Here is a 21,798-nt window from a genome sequence, read left to right as displayed (position 1 = left end):
GTGCAATGTTTCCATAAGTGTAATGTAGTATAAATGCTTCCAGTGTTAGAGAAATGCTGGGCTGTTTCATGAAATTAATAGATACTTATGTATGTTTTGGTTGTGCCACTTTCACTGTTTACAATTTACTTAAAACCATATATTTGAAATATATTATGGATGTATATTATTATTAGTTGAACATCGTTTAGATGTGTAAGCTGTATATTCTACAATTTTGTTTGTGTGAATGTTACGAGAATAAAACTGTGTCAGCGTAGAAAAAAAAATTGGTACAATCGAAGGGGTCACTGTAAGAAAATGGTAGCCATCAATTAAGGATTAAACTGATAACTTTATCTGTTGTTTCCCAATACACAACATTCTGGGAGGTAGTAGCTTCATGTGTCAGAATGAACTGCCTATGCTGTTTATGTCCTTGTCTTTAAAATTAATAAAACAAATGACATACAATAACTCAAAATATGCTGTTGTTAATTAGCACTTTCTGCTTCAGTGTTGTATGTTATTTTACACGTAACATACCTTAGAAAAAAAAGGAAAGTGCTTTACATCTCAGTAACGTCGTTTCTTACAGCTTGACAGCGTTTAGTGCCTGGAACTGCCAAAGTTGTGTTAAGCGCAAAAAATTTCTCATGATTCTATAACTGACAGCTGAAAACAGTAAATGCTTCTGCTTTTTTCCCAGAGATAACAAATCAACTCAAAGTAATTTCATTTATAGTCAAGCTTGATCATCTAAACGTCTTTTACCGTCTTATATTTATCAGTTTCTAAAATGGTGTTAGCGCAACGATTTGGCAAAAGGCAGGGTTCACGCTAAGTGCCTGGCCTAGATTGCGTAACATCATAGTTGAGTTGTGAGGCCTTGTTGTTTAGGTGGCGTTCGTTTGACAGAGCTACCAAACAGACTGAAACAGAGTTATGGACGCCTTTGTGAGAAAGCTTGCAGCCGGCTACTGGAAGCAATGAGTGAACCATGAAAAGGAACTTAAGCATGGGTAGTAAGTGTGATAACGCATCTTTGGTATTGTTCTCAGTACTGGTGCTACTTCTCTGGGACAGCCAGCGACTGTAACCATATAAACAGTTTCCAAATATATCTGGTTACCTGTTTTAGCTGTTGAAGTGTCACAGACAGACCCTCATAGATGTTGTGAGCCAAAGACCAATCAGATGTGTCCACAATGAACTGTAAAGAATTAACTACTTCCATGTGCACCAGGAGAGAGGTTTCAAGGGGTCAAATTATTCAAAGAGGGGAAGAGTGTAGGAACACAAGTCTAGACAGATGGGTTTGATGCTATTAAGCAGGTCACTTGCAGCAATATACTGATCCAGCACTGTGCCACGGCATTCACTAGACATCACTGACTGCCTGTGGAGACGACTGCCACAAGCAGGAGGCACTTCTCTACACAGTATAAGTGACTTTAGCAGCTGAAAAATCACAACAAACCCACTCTGGCATGTATAAATACTGGTTTTCTTGCCAAGTTAATCATTCATCAATTGTCATCATGCCAGCCTCTGCAACAAGGTCACCTCTGCTCTGCTATCATCATCCTGACAGCGCCATTTGCCAGGGGGTCCAGACATCGCCAGATGGGCCCCAAGTCTAACTGAGGCCTTCTTGGCATCTGAACTGCTGGATACCCTCCCTATACCCCCAGTGCCAGTCGCCGCCAGCCAGACGCTTATCTCAGGTGAGAACATTCTGACCATCTCATTTGCAGCGTAACAACACCAGTTGCCTGCATCAGCATCTGACACAGTGTCACTGAATGATGTTTATGACATCAGGTTGCTCTGCACTCAGGCCACACACTGACCATGGCAGTTACTGCTCAGGACAACACTTCTCAACCATGGGCTACGGATTGATGCTTACCGTATTTACTCGAATCTAAGCCGCACTTTTTTTCCAGTTTTAGAAATCCAAAAAACCGCCTGCGGTTTAGAATCGAGTGCAAAGCAAGCGGAAGTTGTGAAAAATGTTGGTAGATGCCGCCACAACTAACTTCTGCCGTCGAATATATGTAGCGCTACAAAGGCATGGTTTGTAGGCACAAAGATAAATACTGGCGCCAAAACCTCTGCGCCAGGAAAAAAAAGAGAGAGAGAGAGAGAGAGAGAGAGAGAGAGAGAGAGAGAGAGAGAGAGAGAGAGAGAGAGGTGGAAGACAAGATTTTTTTTCCTCCGCCCCGAGTTTCGACCAATGCATTTTCATACATTATCCAACGAAGTAAATACAAATTCCGTATTGTTCATCTTCGAATCTAGCAGCACTTCTATGTACTACATAAATCCGACTGGCAAAACTGTTAGGGATGTTTGTCAATATAGCCAACTCTATGTTTCTGAAAATTTTCCTACCAGTGACAAGAGTTGGTTGCTAATAGGAACCTGATGAAATGTGAATCACATGCAGTGTTTTCTTCACCATAAGAATAATATGAATATAAACATTTTGCCATGTATTCTTTCGTGTTTGCTGCTATCTCATTTAAATCCTGTCTGCCTAATAAACTACGAAACTAGAGTGAGACAACAGCAAACACAGAAGAATATACGTATCGTGTCATGTTTATATTCGTATTATTCTTATGCCTAATAATGATACAGTCAGAAATGAAGCAAGGCAACTGACTAGATTTTTAAATCTAAGATGACTCTAATTTCTGTGCGGAGTTTGATGTACTAAAGAAGCGGCCGCAAAGATTTTCAAACGGAGAAAAATTTTCGCCTAACTCTCATTCAAGCATGTTCTATCATACGCAGTCTATTATTTGGTTCTTATTTATCATTATCAAAGAAAGCAGCAGTGTAAGTAACAGCAAATTGCAGTCTCTTGCCATTGTTTCACTAATGAGACGATCCCTTTTTTTTTATATATATATATATATATTTTAAGCGTCGGTAGCGCGCACAAAAGCTAGCCGTGCCGCGAGCGGCGACAGGCAGTAAACACGCACTATCAAAATGCGACAAACAATGCATGACACAGTACAGTAAAGCATTTTCAGCTTAGAGTGACGTAAACACCTATAACAAAGACAACAGCACTTATCAGATCAAAGCAAAGTAAGCAATTGATTCAGACCAGACGAAGCACATGAAAAAGGAAGGGTACCCGTATAAATACGGACGGAGCGCCTGACGCATAGCAATGGCTGCCTGGTAAAGCTTAACTGCTAAGCTTACGACTCGAACCGAACCAAACTACTTTAGCTGCATCGTCATTTATTCGATGTAAATTGTGTCTCATATTACAATGGACCAATTTTGTTTCGATTTGGAGGTGCCGCCTAAACCTTTCCCTCCCCTTGAATTTCGAGTCTCAAATTTCAGGTGCGGCTTAGATTCGAGAATTTTTTTTTCCTTTACTTCAAGTCTCATTTTTCAGGTGCGGCTTAGATTCGAGTGCAGCTTAGATTCGAGTAAATACGGTAACCATGCCGTGGATCAATACCAGGCCATGCCACCGGACAACAGCGCATACCTGTAATAGCCTAAGTTTGTTGGAAGTATAAAAAGTTTACATGCATGCTGTCTGTTTGGTTCAAGAAGAGGTAACCACGTGGTTGAAGGTGCAGGCGGCCGAATTTTACGATGAAGGAATTTCCAAGCTCGTCCATCGCTACGATAAGTGCCTTAATTTAAATGGCAACTATGTAGAAAAGTAGTATTTAAGTGTGGCTTTCATCTGCATATAATTAAAAAAATTTCCAATACTTTATTTCTTTTAATTCCAAAACGTAATGTACTTTGTCTGTTTGGTTCAAGAAGAGGTAACCACGTGGTTGAAGGTGCAGGCGGCCGAATTTTACGATGAAGGAATTTCCAAGCTCGTCCATCGCTACGATAAGTGCCTTAATTTAAATGGCAACTATGTAGAAAAGTAGTATTTAAGTGTGGCTTTCATCTGCATATAATTAAAAAAATTTCCAATACTTTATTTCTTTTAATTCCAAAACGTAATGTACTTTGTGGATAGCCCGCATACATTTCTCATTCTTCTACAAACAATTCATATCAATATTTTGATAATATGACTTATTAAAGTCGCTTTCTTTAGGATTTGAATTATTATTTTCCTCTATCAGTCTTAAGGTATTTACTGTCTCATATATCTTGCACACTTCTCGTGGTCTTGCAGAAGCGTTCTCGCTTCCCGAGCACGGGGTCCCGGGTTCGATTCCCGGCGGGGTCAGGGATTTTTTCCCTACCTCGAGATGATTAGGTGTTGTTGTGTTGTATTCATCATCATCATTCATCCCCATTACGGTTGGAGGAAGACAATGGCAAACCACCTCCACTACGACCTCGCCTAGTAAGGCAGTGCGGGTCGCCCGCATCGTTCCCATACACTCTGTAAAGACGCATGGGACTTCATTTCCATTTTATTTCCATATCTTGCACACCACATGAATATTTCTGTCATGGGTGGCTCATCCAAGGTTCTCAATTCTGAGAGAATGTTGTCTACTCCATCTGGTTTTGTGTTGATAACTCCATACTGACATGACCAGGAAACTTGTTATTCCTGGCACTGCACTTCACTAATTCCCACTATATCTAATTTCAATCAATCTATTTCCCTTTTTAAATTCTCTGGACTCCATACTCAATTAAAGGATCTAACATTCCACACTACTACCAGCAGACTGCCAGATTTGTTTTTCCTGACGACGACATCCTCCTGAGTAGTCCCCACCTGGAGATCTGAATGGGGGACTATTTCAACTCTGGAACATTTTCCATATGAGAGTGCAATCATCACTGAGCTGCATGTCCTTGGGAAATATAACAGCAGTAGTTTCCCCTTGGTTTCAGCTGTTCCCAATAGCAACATACCATGGCCTTTTTGGCTAATGTTACGAGGCCAGATAAGTCAATCATACACACATTTACCCCTGCAACTATTGCAAAGGCTACTGCCCCTCTTCAGGAACCACAAGTTAGTCTGAGGTCTCCACATATCTCCCTCTGTTGTAGATGCACCTACAGTATGGCTACCTGTGTCTCTGATGCATGCAAGCCACCCTGGCTTGGCAAGTCCAGGATTCATGGAGAATAATATTTGGTATTAAATTATTATGACGGCACGGTGAAAAATAGGCACCACAGTTGTGAAAGACCGTAGTTTTTTGGTCACAATTGCACTTATGTTTTGGTGTAATCACATTTAAGAAAAGACATTGAGTTCCACATTTTTGTAGGGAGCAGACTCCATAACTGTAGGGCTGTATGAAAAAAGTGTCCCACAACAAGCAGCGCTGTATTACCTGGGGATGGCAATGCATTCGTGGGACAGTTCCAATTAACCTATTTCTTTATTATGTGGCTATATCAAGCTGCTGAAAAACGGAAGTTTTTGTCTTTATAAATGGAGATAATATGATGAAAAGTAGCCCATTATTCACCTGATTCAGCTTGAGATACTATCTATATCAAGTTAGCTAAGATGTTCAGTTCGGCATTGTTAGACCAAGTGATATTACAGTTTTCCCACATGAGGAATTATAAATGTGGCTTCAAGTTAAACTAAATGTACATTTTCTTAGGTGTGCATTAAGGATTTATGTTCACTGAGGGAAAATTTGAAAAGAAGACATATAATTGATCACAATGGCTAAATATACTGCAGCTCTTATACCTCTCTAAACATGCTTACAAACAAACAAAAGAGATGTGCGTATATTTTGAGAGCAAAGGTGCAATAATTAATTGTAATTATTATTGTTGTTATTATCATTGTTTTAACTGAATATTTTTGGTGTATCATGGAAAATTTAAAGTTTCTTTTCATTAAATTTTTCCATACAACAGTACAGTGTGTGCTGTCATAAGTATTTTCTAGTAGTTGGCGAAAAATGTTCACTACTGGCTGAAACTGGCCCTGTGGTTTAATCTGTCAGTTACCTATCCACCAGCCTACTGGACTGCATTAACATCCACAATGGCTCAAATATCATTGACTTTCATTAACTTGTTGTTACTGGTAAACAGAACAAGTTCATCTTAAAACTAAGGTATGAAATGAGTATGCACAAGAAAGAAAAAGTGAGAAACAGAGTGTATAGAACATAATTATTGAAAGAAGAGACAGATTAGTTGGGCACCTTCTATGGCATGGGACTGTTAATTTGGCATTTAAAGGCCCTAACACTGGAAAACTTACATGGGGAGACAAATTCTAGACATATTATTAGGGACACTGTGTATAGCAGGTATGCAGAGATGAAAAGATACCACAGAATATAAATAAATGGAGGACATTATCAATTCAGTTAAAACTATAGCATCTCTTGGGAAATGGGTCACAGAGACTAATAAACTGCTTCTTATGTCAGGAGAGTAGCTAATATCAAATTGTGATATGAAATTAAAGCCGCTTGTCATATCAGGAAATGATTTGGTTACTTTTACATATTGTGAGTAATATTTGAAAATAATAATAATAATAATGTACCCCACTCATGGTTACTACAAATATTGGAAATATACAAAGTAGATCCTAAATTTATACAGTTCATAAACATAGTAATGAAAAATTGGAAAACCACACTTAATATCCATACAAATTCAAATAATATCACACCACAGCCAATACAGATTAAGCGTGGAATATACCAAGGAGACTCATTAAGTCCTTTCTGGTTCTGCCTTCCTCTGAACCCACTATCCAACATGCTAAATAATACAAATTATGGATACAATATTACTGGAACATACCCACACAAAATCACACATTTGCTATACATGGATGATCTACTGGCAGCAACAAATCAACAACTCAACCAATTACTAAAGATACCAGAAGTATTCAGCAGTGATATAAATATGGCTTTCGGAACAGACAAATGTAAGAAAAATAGCATAGTCAAGGGAAAACACACTAAACAAGAAGATTGCATATTGGATAACCACAGCGACTGCATAGAAGCGATGGAAAAAACAGATGCCTATAAATATCTAGGATACAGACCAAAAATAGGAATAGATAATACAAATATTAAAGAAGACCTAAAAGAAAAATATAGACAAAGACTAACAAAAATACTTAAAACAGAATTGACAGCAAGAAACAAAACAAAAGCTATAAATACTTATGCTATAACAATATTGACCTACTCATTTGGAGTAGTGAAATGGAGTAACACAGACCTAGAAGCACTCAATACACTTACACGATCACAATGCCACAAATATAGAATACATCACATACATTCAGCAACAAAAAGATTCACATTAAGCAGAAAGGAAGGAGGGAGGGGATTTATTGACATAAAAAACCTACATTATGTACAGGTAGACAGTTTAAGAAAATTCTTTCTAGAACGAGCAGAAACTAGCTAAATACACAAAGCAATCACTCATATAAATATATCGGCTACACCACTACAATTTTATAACCACTTCTACAACCCTTTAGATCACATAACATCAACAGATACGAAGAAAGTTAATTGGAAAAAGAAAACACTACATGGCAAGCACCCGTATCATCTAACACAGCCACACATCGATCAAGACGCATCCAACACATGGCTAAGAAAAGGCAATATATACAGTGAGACGGAAAGATTCATGATTGCAATACAGGATCAAACAATAAACACCAGATATTACAGCAAGCATATTATTAAAGATCCCAATACCACAACAGATAAATGCAGACTTTTCAAACAGCAAATAGAAACAGTAGATCACATCACAAGCGGATGTACAATACTAGCAAATACAGAGTATCCCAGAAGACATGAGAATGTAGCAAAAATAATACATCAACAGCTTGCCTTACAACATAAACTTATAAAACAACATGTTCCCACATAGAAGTATGCACCACAAAATGTACTGGAGAATGATGAATACAAATTATACTGGAACAGAACCATTATAACAGATAAAACAACACCACATAACAAACCTGACATCATACTCACCAATAAAAAGAAGAAATTAACACAACTAATCAAAATATCCGTACCCAATACAACAAACATACAAAAGAAAACAGGAGAAAAAATTGAAAAATACATCCAACTGGCTGAGGAAGTCAAGGATATGTGGCATCAGGATAAAGTTGACATTATACCAATTATACTATCAACCACAGGAGTTATACCACACAATATCCACCAGTACATCAATGCAATACAGCTACATCCAAACGTATATATACAACTACAGAAATCAGTAATTATTGATACAGGTTCAATTACCCGAAAGTTCCTAAATGCAATATAACATATACCATACAGTTAATAGGAAGTCAAGTTTGATCAAGGTCCGCGTCACTTTCTACTTTTGACCAGACATAACGTCTGAGATAAGAAAGAAATAATAATAATAGTGCAAAGACACACCAATGGTGGTCCAAAGCTCTGGAACTTTGTCTGGCAAGTTAAGGAGAAGGTGGAGACATATTCATCTTGTTAAAAATCCTTGGTCAATCTGACTCTGCATGGTCACATCTTTTAAAGCCCCCGTCCATGTCTAAAGGTCAACCAGATCAATAGTAAATACTTCTCCGACCGCCAATGATAGGTTGAAACATTTTATAGAAGATATTTAGGTAATTAAAGCAGGGAGCTGGGAAGGTTTACTAAAACAGAGCAACTGGGAAGGTATATTAAAACAGAGCAAATAAAGTGTATGGATATGTCAATATTAAAACGAAAGTAAATATGGTGGAATGAAATTCATGAATAAGTAAAACAGAAAGAACAAAAGTGCAAATAAATGGAAAAAGTGACCACAATAAGTAGTTAAATAGGGAAATGAATAATAATAATAATAATAATAAATGTGAGAAGATCTTTTAAAAATAACAACATGCTGTAATACAGAAAAAAATTTGTACTAAACTCTTGAAAGCCAATAAGATGTTTATGAACAAAATAATTGTCAAGTGTCATTTAATTGCTTTAAACATGAAAGTGGAAGATTCATGATAAGTAATAATGAAAACTGTAAAATGCATGTTAAGATCGCAGACGACAAATTAATAAAATGTAAAATGAAAATTTGGAACTTCCAAGAGATCTAGTACCTTCTGCAACAAAAACTGGAGCTGTTATCCAGGTACTAAAGAACAACAGGCAAATTTGAAAGGGGTGAGTGAGTAGGGGGAAGGAGGGATAGTGGGGGTATTAAATGCCTAGGGCAGGGAGATAAGAGAAGGGAGGGAAGTCAGGTGTCTGTCTTTCGGTGGTAGAGGCAAAATGAGATTAAATACTGTATAAAGACCAAAACTGGGTAAGCAAGGTATGGGGTGAAAGATATACAGCAAGAAAGTAATATTGTGCCTAGCACAGTTTATGGCCAACCTGACACAGAAGAACAAAAGTCATGTTGGGGGAACAGTTTCCACATGTGCAGTTAAGAGGTACTGGCTTAGGATGGGAGGGAATCCAAATGGTACGAGTAATAAAGCAACAGTAAAGTCATTGACGTTTTAGTATTATTAGAATCAGAGTGGTCAAATTTTCTTGTATTAATTTATTTGGCTAGCCAGCTGAGCATATCAAGCCCACATAAAGTTCTGCAGCACTGCTGGTACATGTTGTAGCTGTTTTCATATATGGCCACACTTTTGAATAGGTACTGAATATTTGCAACAGGAGTTCATTGGGAGATTGTACTCGTATGTGAGTGATATTACAGATCTTGCACACAGGCAGATAGATCATTCACATGGGAATTGCCCTTGAGGTATAGAATTTGGGATGAGGGGTGGGATTGGGGTGCACTAAGATAGTGTGTAGTTTGGATGGGTGATGGAATGCTAGTACTTTGAGAATGAGCATAGAATTCTGTGTAGCGTATCTCTCATATCAAGGCACAAGAGGTAACTGAAGCTCTGGCAAAGGATATGAAAGAGTTTTTCAAGGTCATGGGGGAGGGGAGTACAAATCAGTGCCAGGTACAATAGGTTTGTTCATGTCACAATAAGAAATGGCAACAGAAATTTATTTCTGGAGCGACTAGGCACAGTCGGTCCATATATACTCTCGTAAAGTAATTGGCTTATTTCAATACTTTTGCTTCCCACTGGAGATGTGGCACCTGCCAGTGCCTAGGCTGTAAGTAAGGGATTTTTAATGTGAGATGGATGCCACAAGACAAATGAAGTACAATTGGCAGATGATGTATTTTATATGATCAGAAGTTTTCATGTGGACATCTAGAAGCTAGAAATCAACATCTGGAAAGGTAGGCCATTGAATGCAGTAGGTTTGGGAAGATGTTAGGTCCACTGAGAAAAGAGCAAAGGCTGTCCTTGCCACAGGTCCATATCATAAAGATTCCATTAGTGAGTTTGAGTAAGACATAGGACTTAAGGGATTGAGTTCAGATGGCTCTTAAACAGGATGAATAGGAAAGTGCTGCATGAGTACCAAAATCAAAGGAAAATCCTTGATGGAATAATGACAGTATTATGGAAAAGTTAGATTGCTACTCACCATATAGTGGAAATGCTGAGTCGCAGACAGGCACAACAAAAAGATTGCTGACAAGGTAAGGTTTCGGCCAAAAGGCCTTCTTCTGCATTAGACAACACACACACACACACACATATCCATGCAAGTGCAATGCACACTCACATATATGTCCACTCAACTATGGCTGAGGAAATGTCTATAGGAGCATTATGGTCATGCAAGTGAGAGTCGTGTTCGTGTGGATGTGTATGTGTATGTCATCTAATGTAGAAGAAGGCCTTTTGGCTGAAAACTTAACTTAGTAGCAGTATTTTTGTTGTGCCTGTCTGCAATTCAGCTTCTTCACTATGTAGCTAGTAGCAATCTACCCTTTTTGTAATATTGTCAGTATGAGTATAAAAGGCAGTTCGGCACACTTTCCTGTAAATTTCGCTTCCAAAGGACGAAATACTTATGGGTCCAATTGTGCTTCATGAAAAGGATTTTAAAGAAAGTGGTGGTTGTGGTGTAGGGTCAGTGCTTGGAAAGTGAGTCTTCCATTACAGCAATGCCACAGGCATGGGCGATGTTCATGTACAATGATACAGCACTAACAGTGGCAGGAGTCTAGTGGTAATACGATAGGAACTTATAAGTTGTAAATGAGGAAGTTATTAATGTGTTGTACACAGAAAATGGAATTTCAGACACCAACATGGAGATGCTGGTCATAAATGGCAGAGTAAGTCTCTGTAGGAGCCTTGTAGCCAGGCATGATCAAGTGATCAATGGAACTGTTTTTATGGACTTTTGGGAGCAGATGAAAGATAGATTTATAGGGATTTACATTCAGGTGAAAAGTTTAGGAATGGATCTACTATTCTGAAGAGGCTCTGAAGCATCCTAGTGGTAAGATTTGTAAACATAGGTATTGGAAAGCTGCTTGAGATCATCACATAGTCACTGTGATCCTGACATCATCAGTGGGAAGAATGATAAGGTCAGGATTTGTTTTTATTTGTAAATGGCTGTTTGTCCCCCACACAATTTACAAAATCATACAAGATCAAGAAATAAACTCTGAGCAAATTTGGAAGACTGGAAACATCCCAGAAGTAAGGAATGTAGCCCTCACATACACACAGCACAAGAAGGGCAATACAGAAGTGTCAACAGTTATGGAAGAGTATTCCTTTTGCCTGTTGCTTATGAAGTCTCAGTAAAAATCCTGTTGAAGCTTATTATATGAATGTCAAGGAGGGTCCAAAAGACTAAATCTTGTTCAGAACAGATATTCAAACTGTAGTCCACAGTTAATCACAAGCTACCAAACATAAACCTTTATAGATTTAGAAAAGACTCTTGTGACCAAATGACAACAGAATTCTGAGTTAAATGTAAATTAGAAGATCTTGCCCATAAAACTCCTATAGACAATTTTACAAGAACTTGTCAGCTTATCCATTGGTCTGCACTTCTACATGGTGAATGGTTGTTTTTACTCAGTCCATTATTTCTTTTCCACCAGAATTTTCCATCATCATAGCAGAGAAATACAATGTAATATTTATGTACTATGATTTAAACTAAGACATTGATCCCAATATTAAAATATATGGAATAACATAGTCCATAAAAATAAATCATAAACTCTAACAGTATTTTCTGTGTACCTCAATATATTAGGACGATTCGCAAGGACACAAGTGCTCGTAATGCAACTCACAGCTCTCCCAAAGAAAAAAAATATATTGTAGTAATCTGAATTTACTACATAAAACATATCATTTACCTTAATTCTAGTGAACATTGCAATTCCTTTGTAAAAATAAAGAAGATCAGATGCACTCAAAGCAAATAATTACTCTGTCCAAGGAACAAACAGTTCGAAATATCTCCAATAATACAACTTTACACAAACCTCTCCACATCCAAAAATGGTATTGACTTGATAACAATCCAGTAATCTTTCTGATGTGAATAATTGGATTCTTTTGGTGTCTCACGTCCTTCCAGATCCAAGTCAAATAAGAAATGACAGTTTTCAATGTCAAACTGAAAATATAAATTGTTTTAAACATTTAATTACAAAACATGTTTGCTAAATAATAAAAGAAATGGTCTTACAAAGGCTATTAAGTAAAAATCACTAGTGTTTGTGAAAAACTTTTATCATTCTAACTAACTGAACAACTCACTACTATTAAAAAAAATAAAAATCCTCCCCCCCTCCGTACCTTGATCCATAAATTGTGACTTCTTAATTCCTTACAGAAAACTATTCGTGAAATTCAGAAAGATGGTTGCAGTTTTCTTGAAATGTCCACTATTTTACAGTGATCAAGACCTCTGCAACAGTGTCGAATGAGTTGAACAAATCAGAGCAGAGTCAGTCTGACGCCCTCCTCTGTATACATCCAATCACTTGAACAGTATTCCAGACTACATTTGTTGAACAATTGTTTAAAAACAAACTCTGTCAGAGATAAGCCAGAGCTTTCCAGGCTTTTATTTTTGACTCCAGATCATATTGCCTGCTATGCTACATGTACAGTTCAAACAGTAGTTTGTTTAACCTGTAGTAGAATCTACAACTTTCTCATGCCCCAAATGATGAGTTTGTATAATTTTTTCTTGGCTTTGGAGCCACCTGCCCTTTATGACAGTAATTTTAAAAAATAACAGTAGAACTCATCATATCAAATAATGTAAAACATAAACAACAGTGAGCCCACTGTGATTTCATCCATTCTATTACATGTTTGTTTCTCATGAAATCATCAGTCCAGTTACACATACAGCTACAGACATCATATAAAGTCTTTCCTTTGGAAGGCATTATCGGGCAATCAACACCCAGTGATGCTGATTGCCTCATTATGCCTTCCAAAGAAAAGATGATGGTTAAAGACTTACTCTAGAGTTTTCCATCCATTACAGTCTTTGGCTATGTATATCCATGTCCTTTCTGGATGTTTTCCATTATCATCTATCCACCTTCCATTAGGACACTGTCACAGTCTTTTATTATCTCCTACGATCCACAAAAGAACTTCCTTGGCATACCTATCATCGATTTACCTAGCAACATGTCATCCTTGTAAATAATTCATTTCATTTATGTTTACAATTATGCCTTCCACCTCAGTCTGTTCCCTGACCCATTTATTTGTTTCCCTGTCTCTCCCAATAATCTTCAAGGTGCATCTCTCCAATTGCCACTCACCAGCCTTCAGGTTTTAGATGATTTTTTTGCACTGAAGTTACATGTCTTAGTGCAAAAGATCAGAAATTACAGGTACATGAGAAGCTTGGATACAAAAGCGCTCCAGGGCATTTTTACACTTCTGTTTATTACTTTTCCTGTCTGCCGAGTTATTGTCTTCAACCATACTCAACATAAAAGATCAGTTTCCATGACTTTATTAGTAATTTGTGCTATTATCTTTTTCATAGTTTGTTTGTATCACTTTGTCCTGGTCTCACTGTAATTGATTTTTAGACAGGTGTGCAACATTGCTCTAAGAAGTTCTTTCGTTCAGTTATCTACAGTACAGGGGAAACTGTACAATGTCATCAGTAAAACTGAAATGATTTACACATGTTCCATTAACAAATATTCCTTACTTGTTTTCCCACTTTAATGGCCCGTAAGTAACCTCTGTTACAGCTGAGAACAATCCAGGTGGTATGCAATCTCCTTGCTAGACTCCTCTTTCCAATTTCAATTTACCACTATCCTGGTGAATTCCAATGTTAGCTGCAGCACTGACAATACACTCTTTAGTATACTGACACAGGCTGCATCAGTCAGATTTAGTTGAAATTGAGAAAAAAAAATTTACTCAAAATCCCTGACAATGTTGTAATTCATACTCACTGGTCTGGTCTATAACATTGCTCATAATCTGTAAATGGTCCACAGCATAACATCTACTTCTAGTCAGCTTGTTGCTTTGTTTGATTAGAATCTATTGTTTTTTCTATGCAGCTGATGATTTTGTATATTTAGGAGGCTGACAGGTCTAGTTTACAGCATAATTTGTATTTAGCAGAAATGTCTTCTTCTACAGACATTCTATGCATAACATTATACGTGACTTCTATAAAATACCACCTCCACCTTTAACTACTTCTACCAAAAGAAAGAGCCACTTGCTCTGAAAGCTTGTAAAAGTAAAACCTTTTTGGGTGTGTGTTCTCCTGCCGCCACTTGGTGAGTAGATTTTTTACTATCCATTTACGTTATACTGTCAAATTTAATTCAGGGGCAGATGTGACATAAGAGTGTAAAGGTGCCTGTACTTGCCACCAGTTGAACAATGTAAATTTAATCTTAGCCATAATGATACCCCAAGCAAACAAAGATATTTACTTACATATCTTGACGGTTCTTCTTTATTCATATCATTCATAAATGCAGGTATTATGGATGTTGCATTGTGTGCACTGCTGTATGGTTTTGGCAGCTGGCCTCTAAATTCAGATTTCAGGAACTGCAAATTCCAGCTGCAATTAAAATATGACATAAATACCCATGTGACAATAGTCTACTTACATATCAAACTACAGTATGTTTAGAATTACAAGTGTTAAATTTTTACTTTTATATAGCTGATCTTCCATAAATGTACCAAAAACTAAACTATTTATGTAACATACCACATAATAGTCTGTATTTTCAAGTACACACATAGTTTTCACAACGAGAATTTGGAATACATCAGAAAGTTCTAAGTCATGGTATTGTTCATACATCTTCTCAAATGCTTGCATTCAGCAACATTTGTTCTACATGTAATTGTTAATTTTGGTGAAAAAAGGATTAAAACTTTACTTGCTTGTGCACTTACATTCATCGACGTCATATGGAATAATCTTGTGGGGCATTTCTCACACAGACACAAAGACTACCAGTCATTTCCCTCCTTTTCCTGTTCCACTCACAAGAAGAGTGAGAGAGAACTGACTGTCTATATGCCACCTCAAGAGCCCTAATCTCTCTAATATTACCTTCATTGTCCTTGTACGAACTGTAAACTGGCAGCAGTAGAACTGTTCTGCAGTAAGTGTCAAATGTCAGTTCTCTAAATTTTCTGAACAATCTTCCTCAAAAACAACATCGCCTTCCTTCCACTGACTCCCATTTGAGTTCCCAGAGCATTTCTGTAACACTTCATGTTGTTCGAATCCACCGGTGACAAATCCAGCAGCCTGCCTCTGAATTGCTTCGATGTCTTCCTTTAATATGACCGGATGCAGATCCCAAACACTCTAACAGTACATAACAATGCGTGACACTAGTGTCCTTATATGTAGTCTCCTTTACAGATAAACTACACTTTCCTAAAATTCTCTCAATATACTGAAGTCAATGATTTGCCTTTGCTACTACAATCCTCACATGCTTTGCAATATTATGCTTAGCTCTTGAAACTACTTGACTGTGTCCAGTAGCACACTACTAATGCTGCACTCAAACATCATGGGTTATTTTTCCTACTTATCTAAATTAACTTAAATTTTTCTAGATTCTGAGCTGGTCACCATTCATCACAGTAATTAGAATTTCTGCCTAAGTTATCGTGTACCCATTACAGTCACTCAACCATGATACTTTCCTGCACACCACAGCATCATCAGTGAACAGCCGCAGACTGCTCTTTACCCTGTCTGCCAGATTATTTACATTTATAGAAAATAACAGTGGTCCTATCAAACTTCTCTAGAGCAATCCAGGTGACAGCCCTATCTCTAATGAACACTCACTGTAAAGGACAACATACTGGGTTCTATTACTTAAAAAGTTTTTGTGCCACTCACATACCAGTAAACCTAATCTGTATGCTTGTACCTTCATTAACAGTCGGCAGCATGGCACCGTGTCTAATGCTTTACGGAAATCTAGGACAATAGACTTTGCCTGTCGCCCTTCATCCATGGTTTGCAGCATGTCATGTGAGAAAAGGGCAAGCTATGTTTCACACTAGTGATGCTTTCTAAAACTGTGCTGATTTTGGACAGAGGCTCTTCCTTCTTAAGAAAATTTATTATATTCAAACTGGGAATATGTTGTATTGGGAATCTAGGAAACCTGCTTCCTCGGATCACTACACAACAATTCAAGCAAATCGTATTAATGAGTTTTATTGCAGAAAATAAATGACAATACTTAACTCTGAGAAATACAGATATGTCGCAAGCAAAGGGTGACATGCAAAATAAACCATGTTCTTCAGTATATACAATTCCTAAGTAGCTGGTCTTGAAGTGCCTAATCTTGATGCTGCTATAGAAGTGGGCCACAACCAGCTGGCACGGCACTTATGTCCTCTTCGAATAGCGGTTGCTGCCATTGTGTTGTCCTGGCGAGGGGTCGGTCAGCATGCAATTGGCTGATGTCTTCTTCAAAACCGTCTCTACTCTCTCATTTTCGACTGGCACGCTGGCACTTGACTTTATGCCGTAACAGAATATGTTAAGGGATTCTGCAGCAAACATGTTAAAAATATTGGTTTGTAATTTTTCATGTCCATTATTTACCCTTCTTATATGCATGAGTCACCTGCACTTTTTTGCAGTTACTTGGGACTTTGCACTGGGCAAGAAATATGCAATAAATGCAAGCTATGTAAGGTGCCAATGGCATAGAGTACACTGTGTAAAACTGAACTGGGATTCCATCAGGGATGGACCTGGCAACTTATTTGTTTTGAACTCTTTCAGTTGTTTCTCTACACCAGGGATGATTATTACCATGTGCTCCATACAGGAGTCTATGTGATGGTCTAACAACGGTATATTTGTATGATTCTCTTGCATGAACATTTTATTAACTACGAAATTTAAAGTTTCAGCTTTACTTTTGCTATCTTGTAACCTTCTACCGCCACATCAAAATGGTGAACAAGTCACTGGATAGGAGCCTTAGAACCATTTAATGATTTTACGTAGAACCAGAATTTTCTCAGGTTCTCGGCGAGACCTTTTGCTAAGGTACAACAATGGTAGTTCTAGTAAGCTTCGCACACTGATCTTCCTACATGTAGAAATTTTTATTAACTTCCACCTGTCCTCACTTGTGCATTCTCTTTTGAATCAAGAGATTTTTCGAATTTCGTTGTTAAACAATAGTAGGTCCTTTTCATCCTTAATCCACTTACTCGGCACATACTTCTCCATAGTATGATTTATAATCCATTTACACTCTGCCCATAATTCCTCTATATCCATCATACAGCAAGCAAATGATGTCGGTTCATTGTCTAAGTGCAATACCAACAACTGTCTACCTGCTCTTTCTAGCACAAAAACTCTCCCAGCCTTTATTATTGATTTATTAATTTTAGTAATCTAAGTCACTATGGCGACATCATGGTTACTAATCTCTGTCTCTATACTGACGCTGTCAATCAGGTCAGGCCTGTTAGTAGCTATGGGGGTACAAAATATTTCTGTTGCATTTGGGCTGTTAAACTAGCTGATCAAGACTTTTTTGGAAATGTGTTGAAAAGAACTTTGCAACACGGTCTGTCTGTGCCTCCTGCAATGAATCCGCAGACGTCCTAGTCTATACTTGGTAGGTTAAAGTCAATTCCAACTAATATTGCATGATCTGAGTATTTCCACACTACTGATTGTAGGCTTTCTGTCAATGACTCTAAAAACTTCACAGTGGAATCAGGTGGCCAGTCAAAACATTCAGTCGTTAACTTGATTTCACCTAGAACTGTTATATGTGACCAGATAACTTCACCGTCACATTCAAATTTGACATCAGTAGAGACAATATTTTTTCAGCTGCAATAAACACACCTCCTCCTATGATGTACAAGCTGTGTTTTCGATATATGTTCCATAAATCGCTAAATGTTTCAAAATTTCCGCTTGGGGTTTCAGCCAGCACTCAGTCTCAAGAATAATTTGAGCACAAGAAGTTTCCTGGATGCCAAACTACTGTGATTTGAATCCAAATACTGTTTAATTTTACTAGGGTGTATGTTTTAGTAGCTAGGATTTTGAAAAGAATGGCACATTGTGATTGTTCTTCATTTCCAAAAGTAGTAGTTAAAATAAATGTCATCATACTTCGAATTTTCATCTATTCTTTTAGGACTGCATGATACATTTGAGATATCATGCTTTGCACTTACACTGGAAACTTTGCCCATGCTGACAGAGAAACAGAAACCACAGAAGATAAATAACATTTAAAAATGATATGTATTCAATGAAACTAACCTTCAAACTACGTGTTACTGAATAAAAACAAGTGAATCACATTATGCGATTCAACTGCCATCTACCAAGCTGCCATAGAGAAATAATTATTTGCTGGCTCACTAGATATCACTGCTAGTGTACATGTTGTTCCTTTATTCAGAAAGCAAATAAACCAAAAACTGTTTTGACTAAACCACTGCTGAACTGCCACTGGAAGGCTGTGACACTCCTGAGAGCCATGTCGTACAGTTTGAAAGCCCTTGCATTAATCTTAGTATAACTCTTATGATACATAAATCTGCTGAATGTGCCATAAATTATTAGTCTTTTAGCCCAGCTGTAAAAATAACAGATAATTTGACGAACACAGAGCCTGAATGATTTGATCCCTCTGTTATTTTTGTAACAAATGACTATAATTTTCATCAAATTGTAAAAACAAAAACAGGGGGCAGTTCTTACTTATTGTCTGGCAGAAAGAAGCTGGATGGGTAACGATACCACTCCTTTCCAACACAAACATTTATGGTAGTGTAAGAAGGAATCCTTTTTTCTGCATTGAGACTATTCAGCTCCAAGAAAATATCTATGGGTGCGTGGTAACCTGTAACAAAGAAAGGAGTACACAAGATTGACAAAAATAATAAAGTGATAAAAACTGAATACGAAATTACTGAAGCTGGTTTAAAAAAATAATGGATCTCCTATGTTTTAGAAACAAAAAGAAAGCATGTCACTCCTCAAAAATAATTACAACCTTGATGTTACAAACTCTTGGCTATTGGGACTGATGTTTTGGCCCTCTTGCTGAGGCCCTCTTCAATGAACTGACTGTAGAAAGGCTGAAATGTTGGATAAAAAGATTCTATATGAATGACACAGCACAAATAATCTAGAATTTTTAACATGGTCGACAATGGCCATGAGGACTCCATTCTTTGGTTATTTAATTGTTTATCGGAATTAAACAACATATAATATAATTTAATAACTATACGATTTTTATCTACTGGTATCTCACTTCAAAACTACGATAATTACAAAATAATTTAGGTAGAAATAATCATAAAAATTGATGTTCAATGTCCTATAAATTCTTTTCAGCAGAGAAGTCTATAAGCATAAGTAACATAGGTTCAGAGGTATTAATCTTGAGATTGAAAATTCTTGCGTCCACGGTTACTTACATGTAAATTTGCTTTTGCATCAGTTTTGCCTTGAGCAAACACAATTTTTTCTTCTTTTTATACAGATATATATTGCTGAAAGACTGCATCATCAGTGTTTTTTTTATTTCTATCAAATAACAGGAAACATTGCTTTTTTACTGTCTGTACCTATACAAAATCAGCATTTAAGAAAATATTCACAAACTGAAATAGAATTTTTTTTAAATATCTAGATAACACATATTGGGGTTTATGTAGCTTCCTGCACTTTGCAGGACTTCTGTTATTCTACTTCTGTTAGTCATCTTCAGCTATAGAGATCTTAACACACAAAATTTATTTGATATCAAAAATTACCCCTGGAATGTCAAACTGTTGTGATTTACATTATTTTAATCCATATTTAAGATTGTGTTTCTCACAACAGTGTCTTCTCTGTGCAACTGCACATGTAACTTGCACTGTCTCGCTGTTCACTATATATGACAACAAGATAGTGAATAGTTGAATATCTTCTAGGCAAGAGTTCTGATCTTAAGACTTTGCCTCAATTGCCTCAAAGAATTGTCAGATGACCCAAACTCATAAAAACACACACACACACACACACACACACACACACACACACACAGTGAGAGAGAGAGAGAGAGAGAGAGAGAGAGAGAGAGAGAGAGAGAGAGAGAGAGAGACAGGGGGGGGGGGGGCAAAAAGGGGGGGTGAAAAGAAGATTGGGGGGGGGGGGGGGGGGGAGAGAGAGAGAGAGAATCTTGAGGTGAAAACTCTCGTTAAGACGATATTCAACCATTCATCACCTTACTTTCATACCTGGAGAACAGTGAGACAGTGCAGTTTCATTGAAGAGATAATGTTGAAAGCAACACAGTCTTTTAAAAGAGAGTAAAATGATGTAAACCACAATAGTTTAACAATCCAGGAGTAATTTTCAATACAAATAAGCTTTTTATACAGTACAGTGTCAATAATTTAAGGTTAATGGGACTGGAATCACCTAGAACTATTGAAAACTCAAGACTACTGAAATTTCTGTAGGAGAAAGAAATAAAACAATGTTGGAAAGAATACAGTATATCATTTCAACTGTTTTTGCACTAATGGTGTGTGATGTAGACTGCATTTACTTCAAGTTTTATGTCCAGTCTACCTGCAGTCTCATATCATAATAGATATGACTTAATTTTTGCATGATTTAGTTTTCAAAACAGAGCTTCTTCACAACATTTCCCATAACACCAAACTCTGTATATTACTGAAAAATTTGCAGAGATGACAGTGCGCAAGAATAAATGTTGTTGTTGTCTTCAGTCCTGAGACTGGTTTGATGCAGCTCTCCATGCTACTCTATCCTGTGCAAGCTTCTTCATCTCCCAGTACCTACTGCAAACCTACATCCTTCTGAATCTGCTTAGTGTATTCATCTCTTGGTCTCCCTCTACAATTTTTACCCTCCACGCTGCCCTCCAATACTAAAGTGGTGATCCCTTGATGCCTCAGATCATGTCCTACCAACCGATCCCTTCTTCTGGTCAAATTGTGCCACAAACTTCTCTTCTCCCCAATCCTATTCATTACTTCCTCATTAGTTATGTGATCTACCCATCTGATCTTCAGCATTCTTCTGTAGCACCACATTTCAAAAGCTTCTATTCTCTTCTTGTCCAAACTATTTATCGTCCATGTTTCACTTCCATACATGGCTATACTCCATACAAATACTTTCAGAAATGACTTCCTGACACTTAAATTTACACTCGATGTTAACAAATTTCTCTTCTTCAGAAACACTTTCCTTGCCATTGCCAGTCTACATTTTATATCCTCTCTACTTCGACCATCATCAGTTATTTTGCTCCCCAAATAGCCAAACTCCTTTACTACTTTAAGTGTCTCATTTCCTAATCTAATTCCCTCAGCATCACCCGACTTAATTCGACTACATTCCATTATTCTCATTT

The 21,798-nt window shown here is 37.3% G+C and overlaps 1 protein-coding gene across 1 annotated transcript in view; it reads right to left on the bottom strand.

Moving 5' to 3' along the window:
• LOC126330326 (alpha-1,2-mannosyltransferase ALG9) overlaps positions 1-21,798 on the bottom strand; it is a 120,148-nt gene that overhangs the window by 13,761 nt on the left and 84,589 nt on the right. Inside the window, exons 10-12 of the mRNA XM_049996348.1 lie at positions 19,119-19,260; positions 14,813-14,942; positions 12,355-12,488 (exon numbers count right to left, since the gene is read on the bottom strand). Coding sequence (XP_049852305.1) covers positions 12,355-12,488; positions 14,813-14,942; positions 19,119-19,260 — 406 coding nt within the window. The remainder of the gene's footprint in view (positions 1-12,354; positions 12,489-14,812; positions 14,943-19,118; positions 19,261-21,798) is intronic.

The sequence above is a fragment of the Schistocerca gregaria genome, chromosome 2 (genome assembly GCF_023897955.1).
Source record: "Schistocerca gregaria isolate iqSchGreg1 chromosome 2, iqSchGreg1.2, whole genome shotgun sequence".
NCBI lineage: Eukaryota > Metazoa > Arthropoda > Insecta > Orthoptera > Acrididae > Schistocerca > Schistocerca gregaria.
The sequence above is the reverse complement of the archived record's forward strand: the minus strand, read 5'-3'. Positions and strand labels throughout refer to the sequence as shown.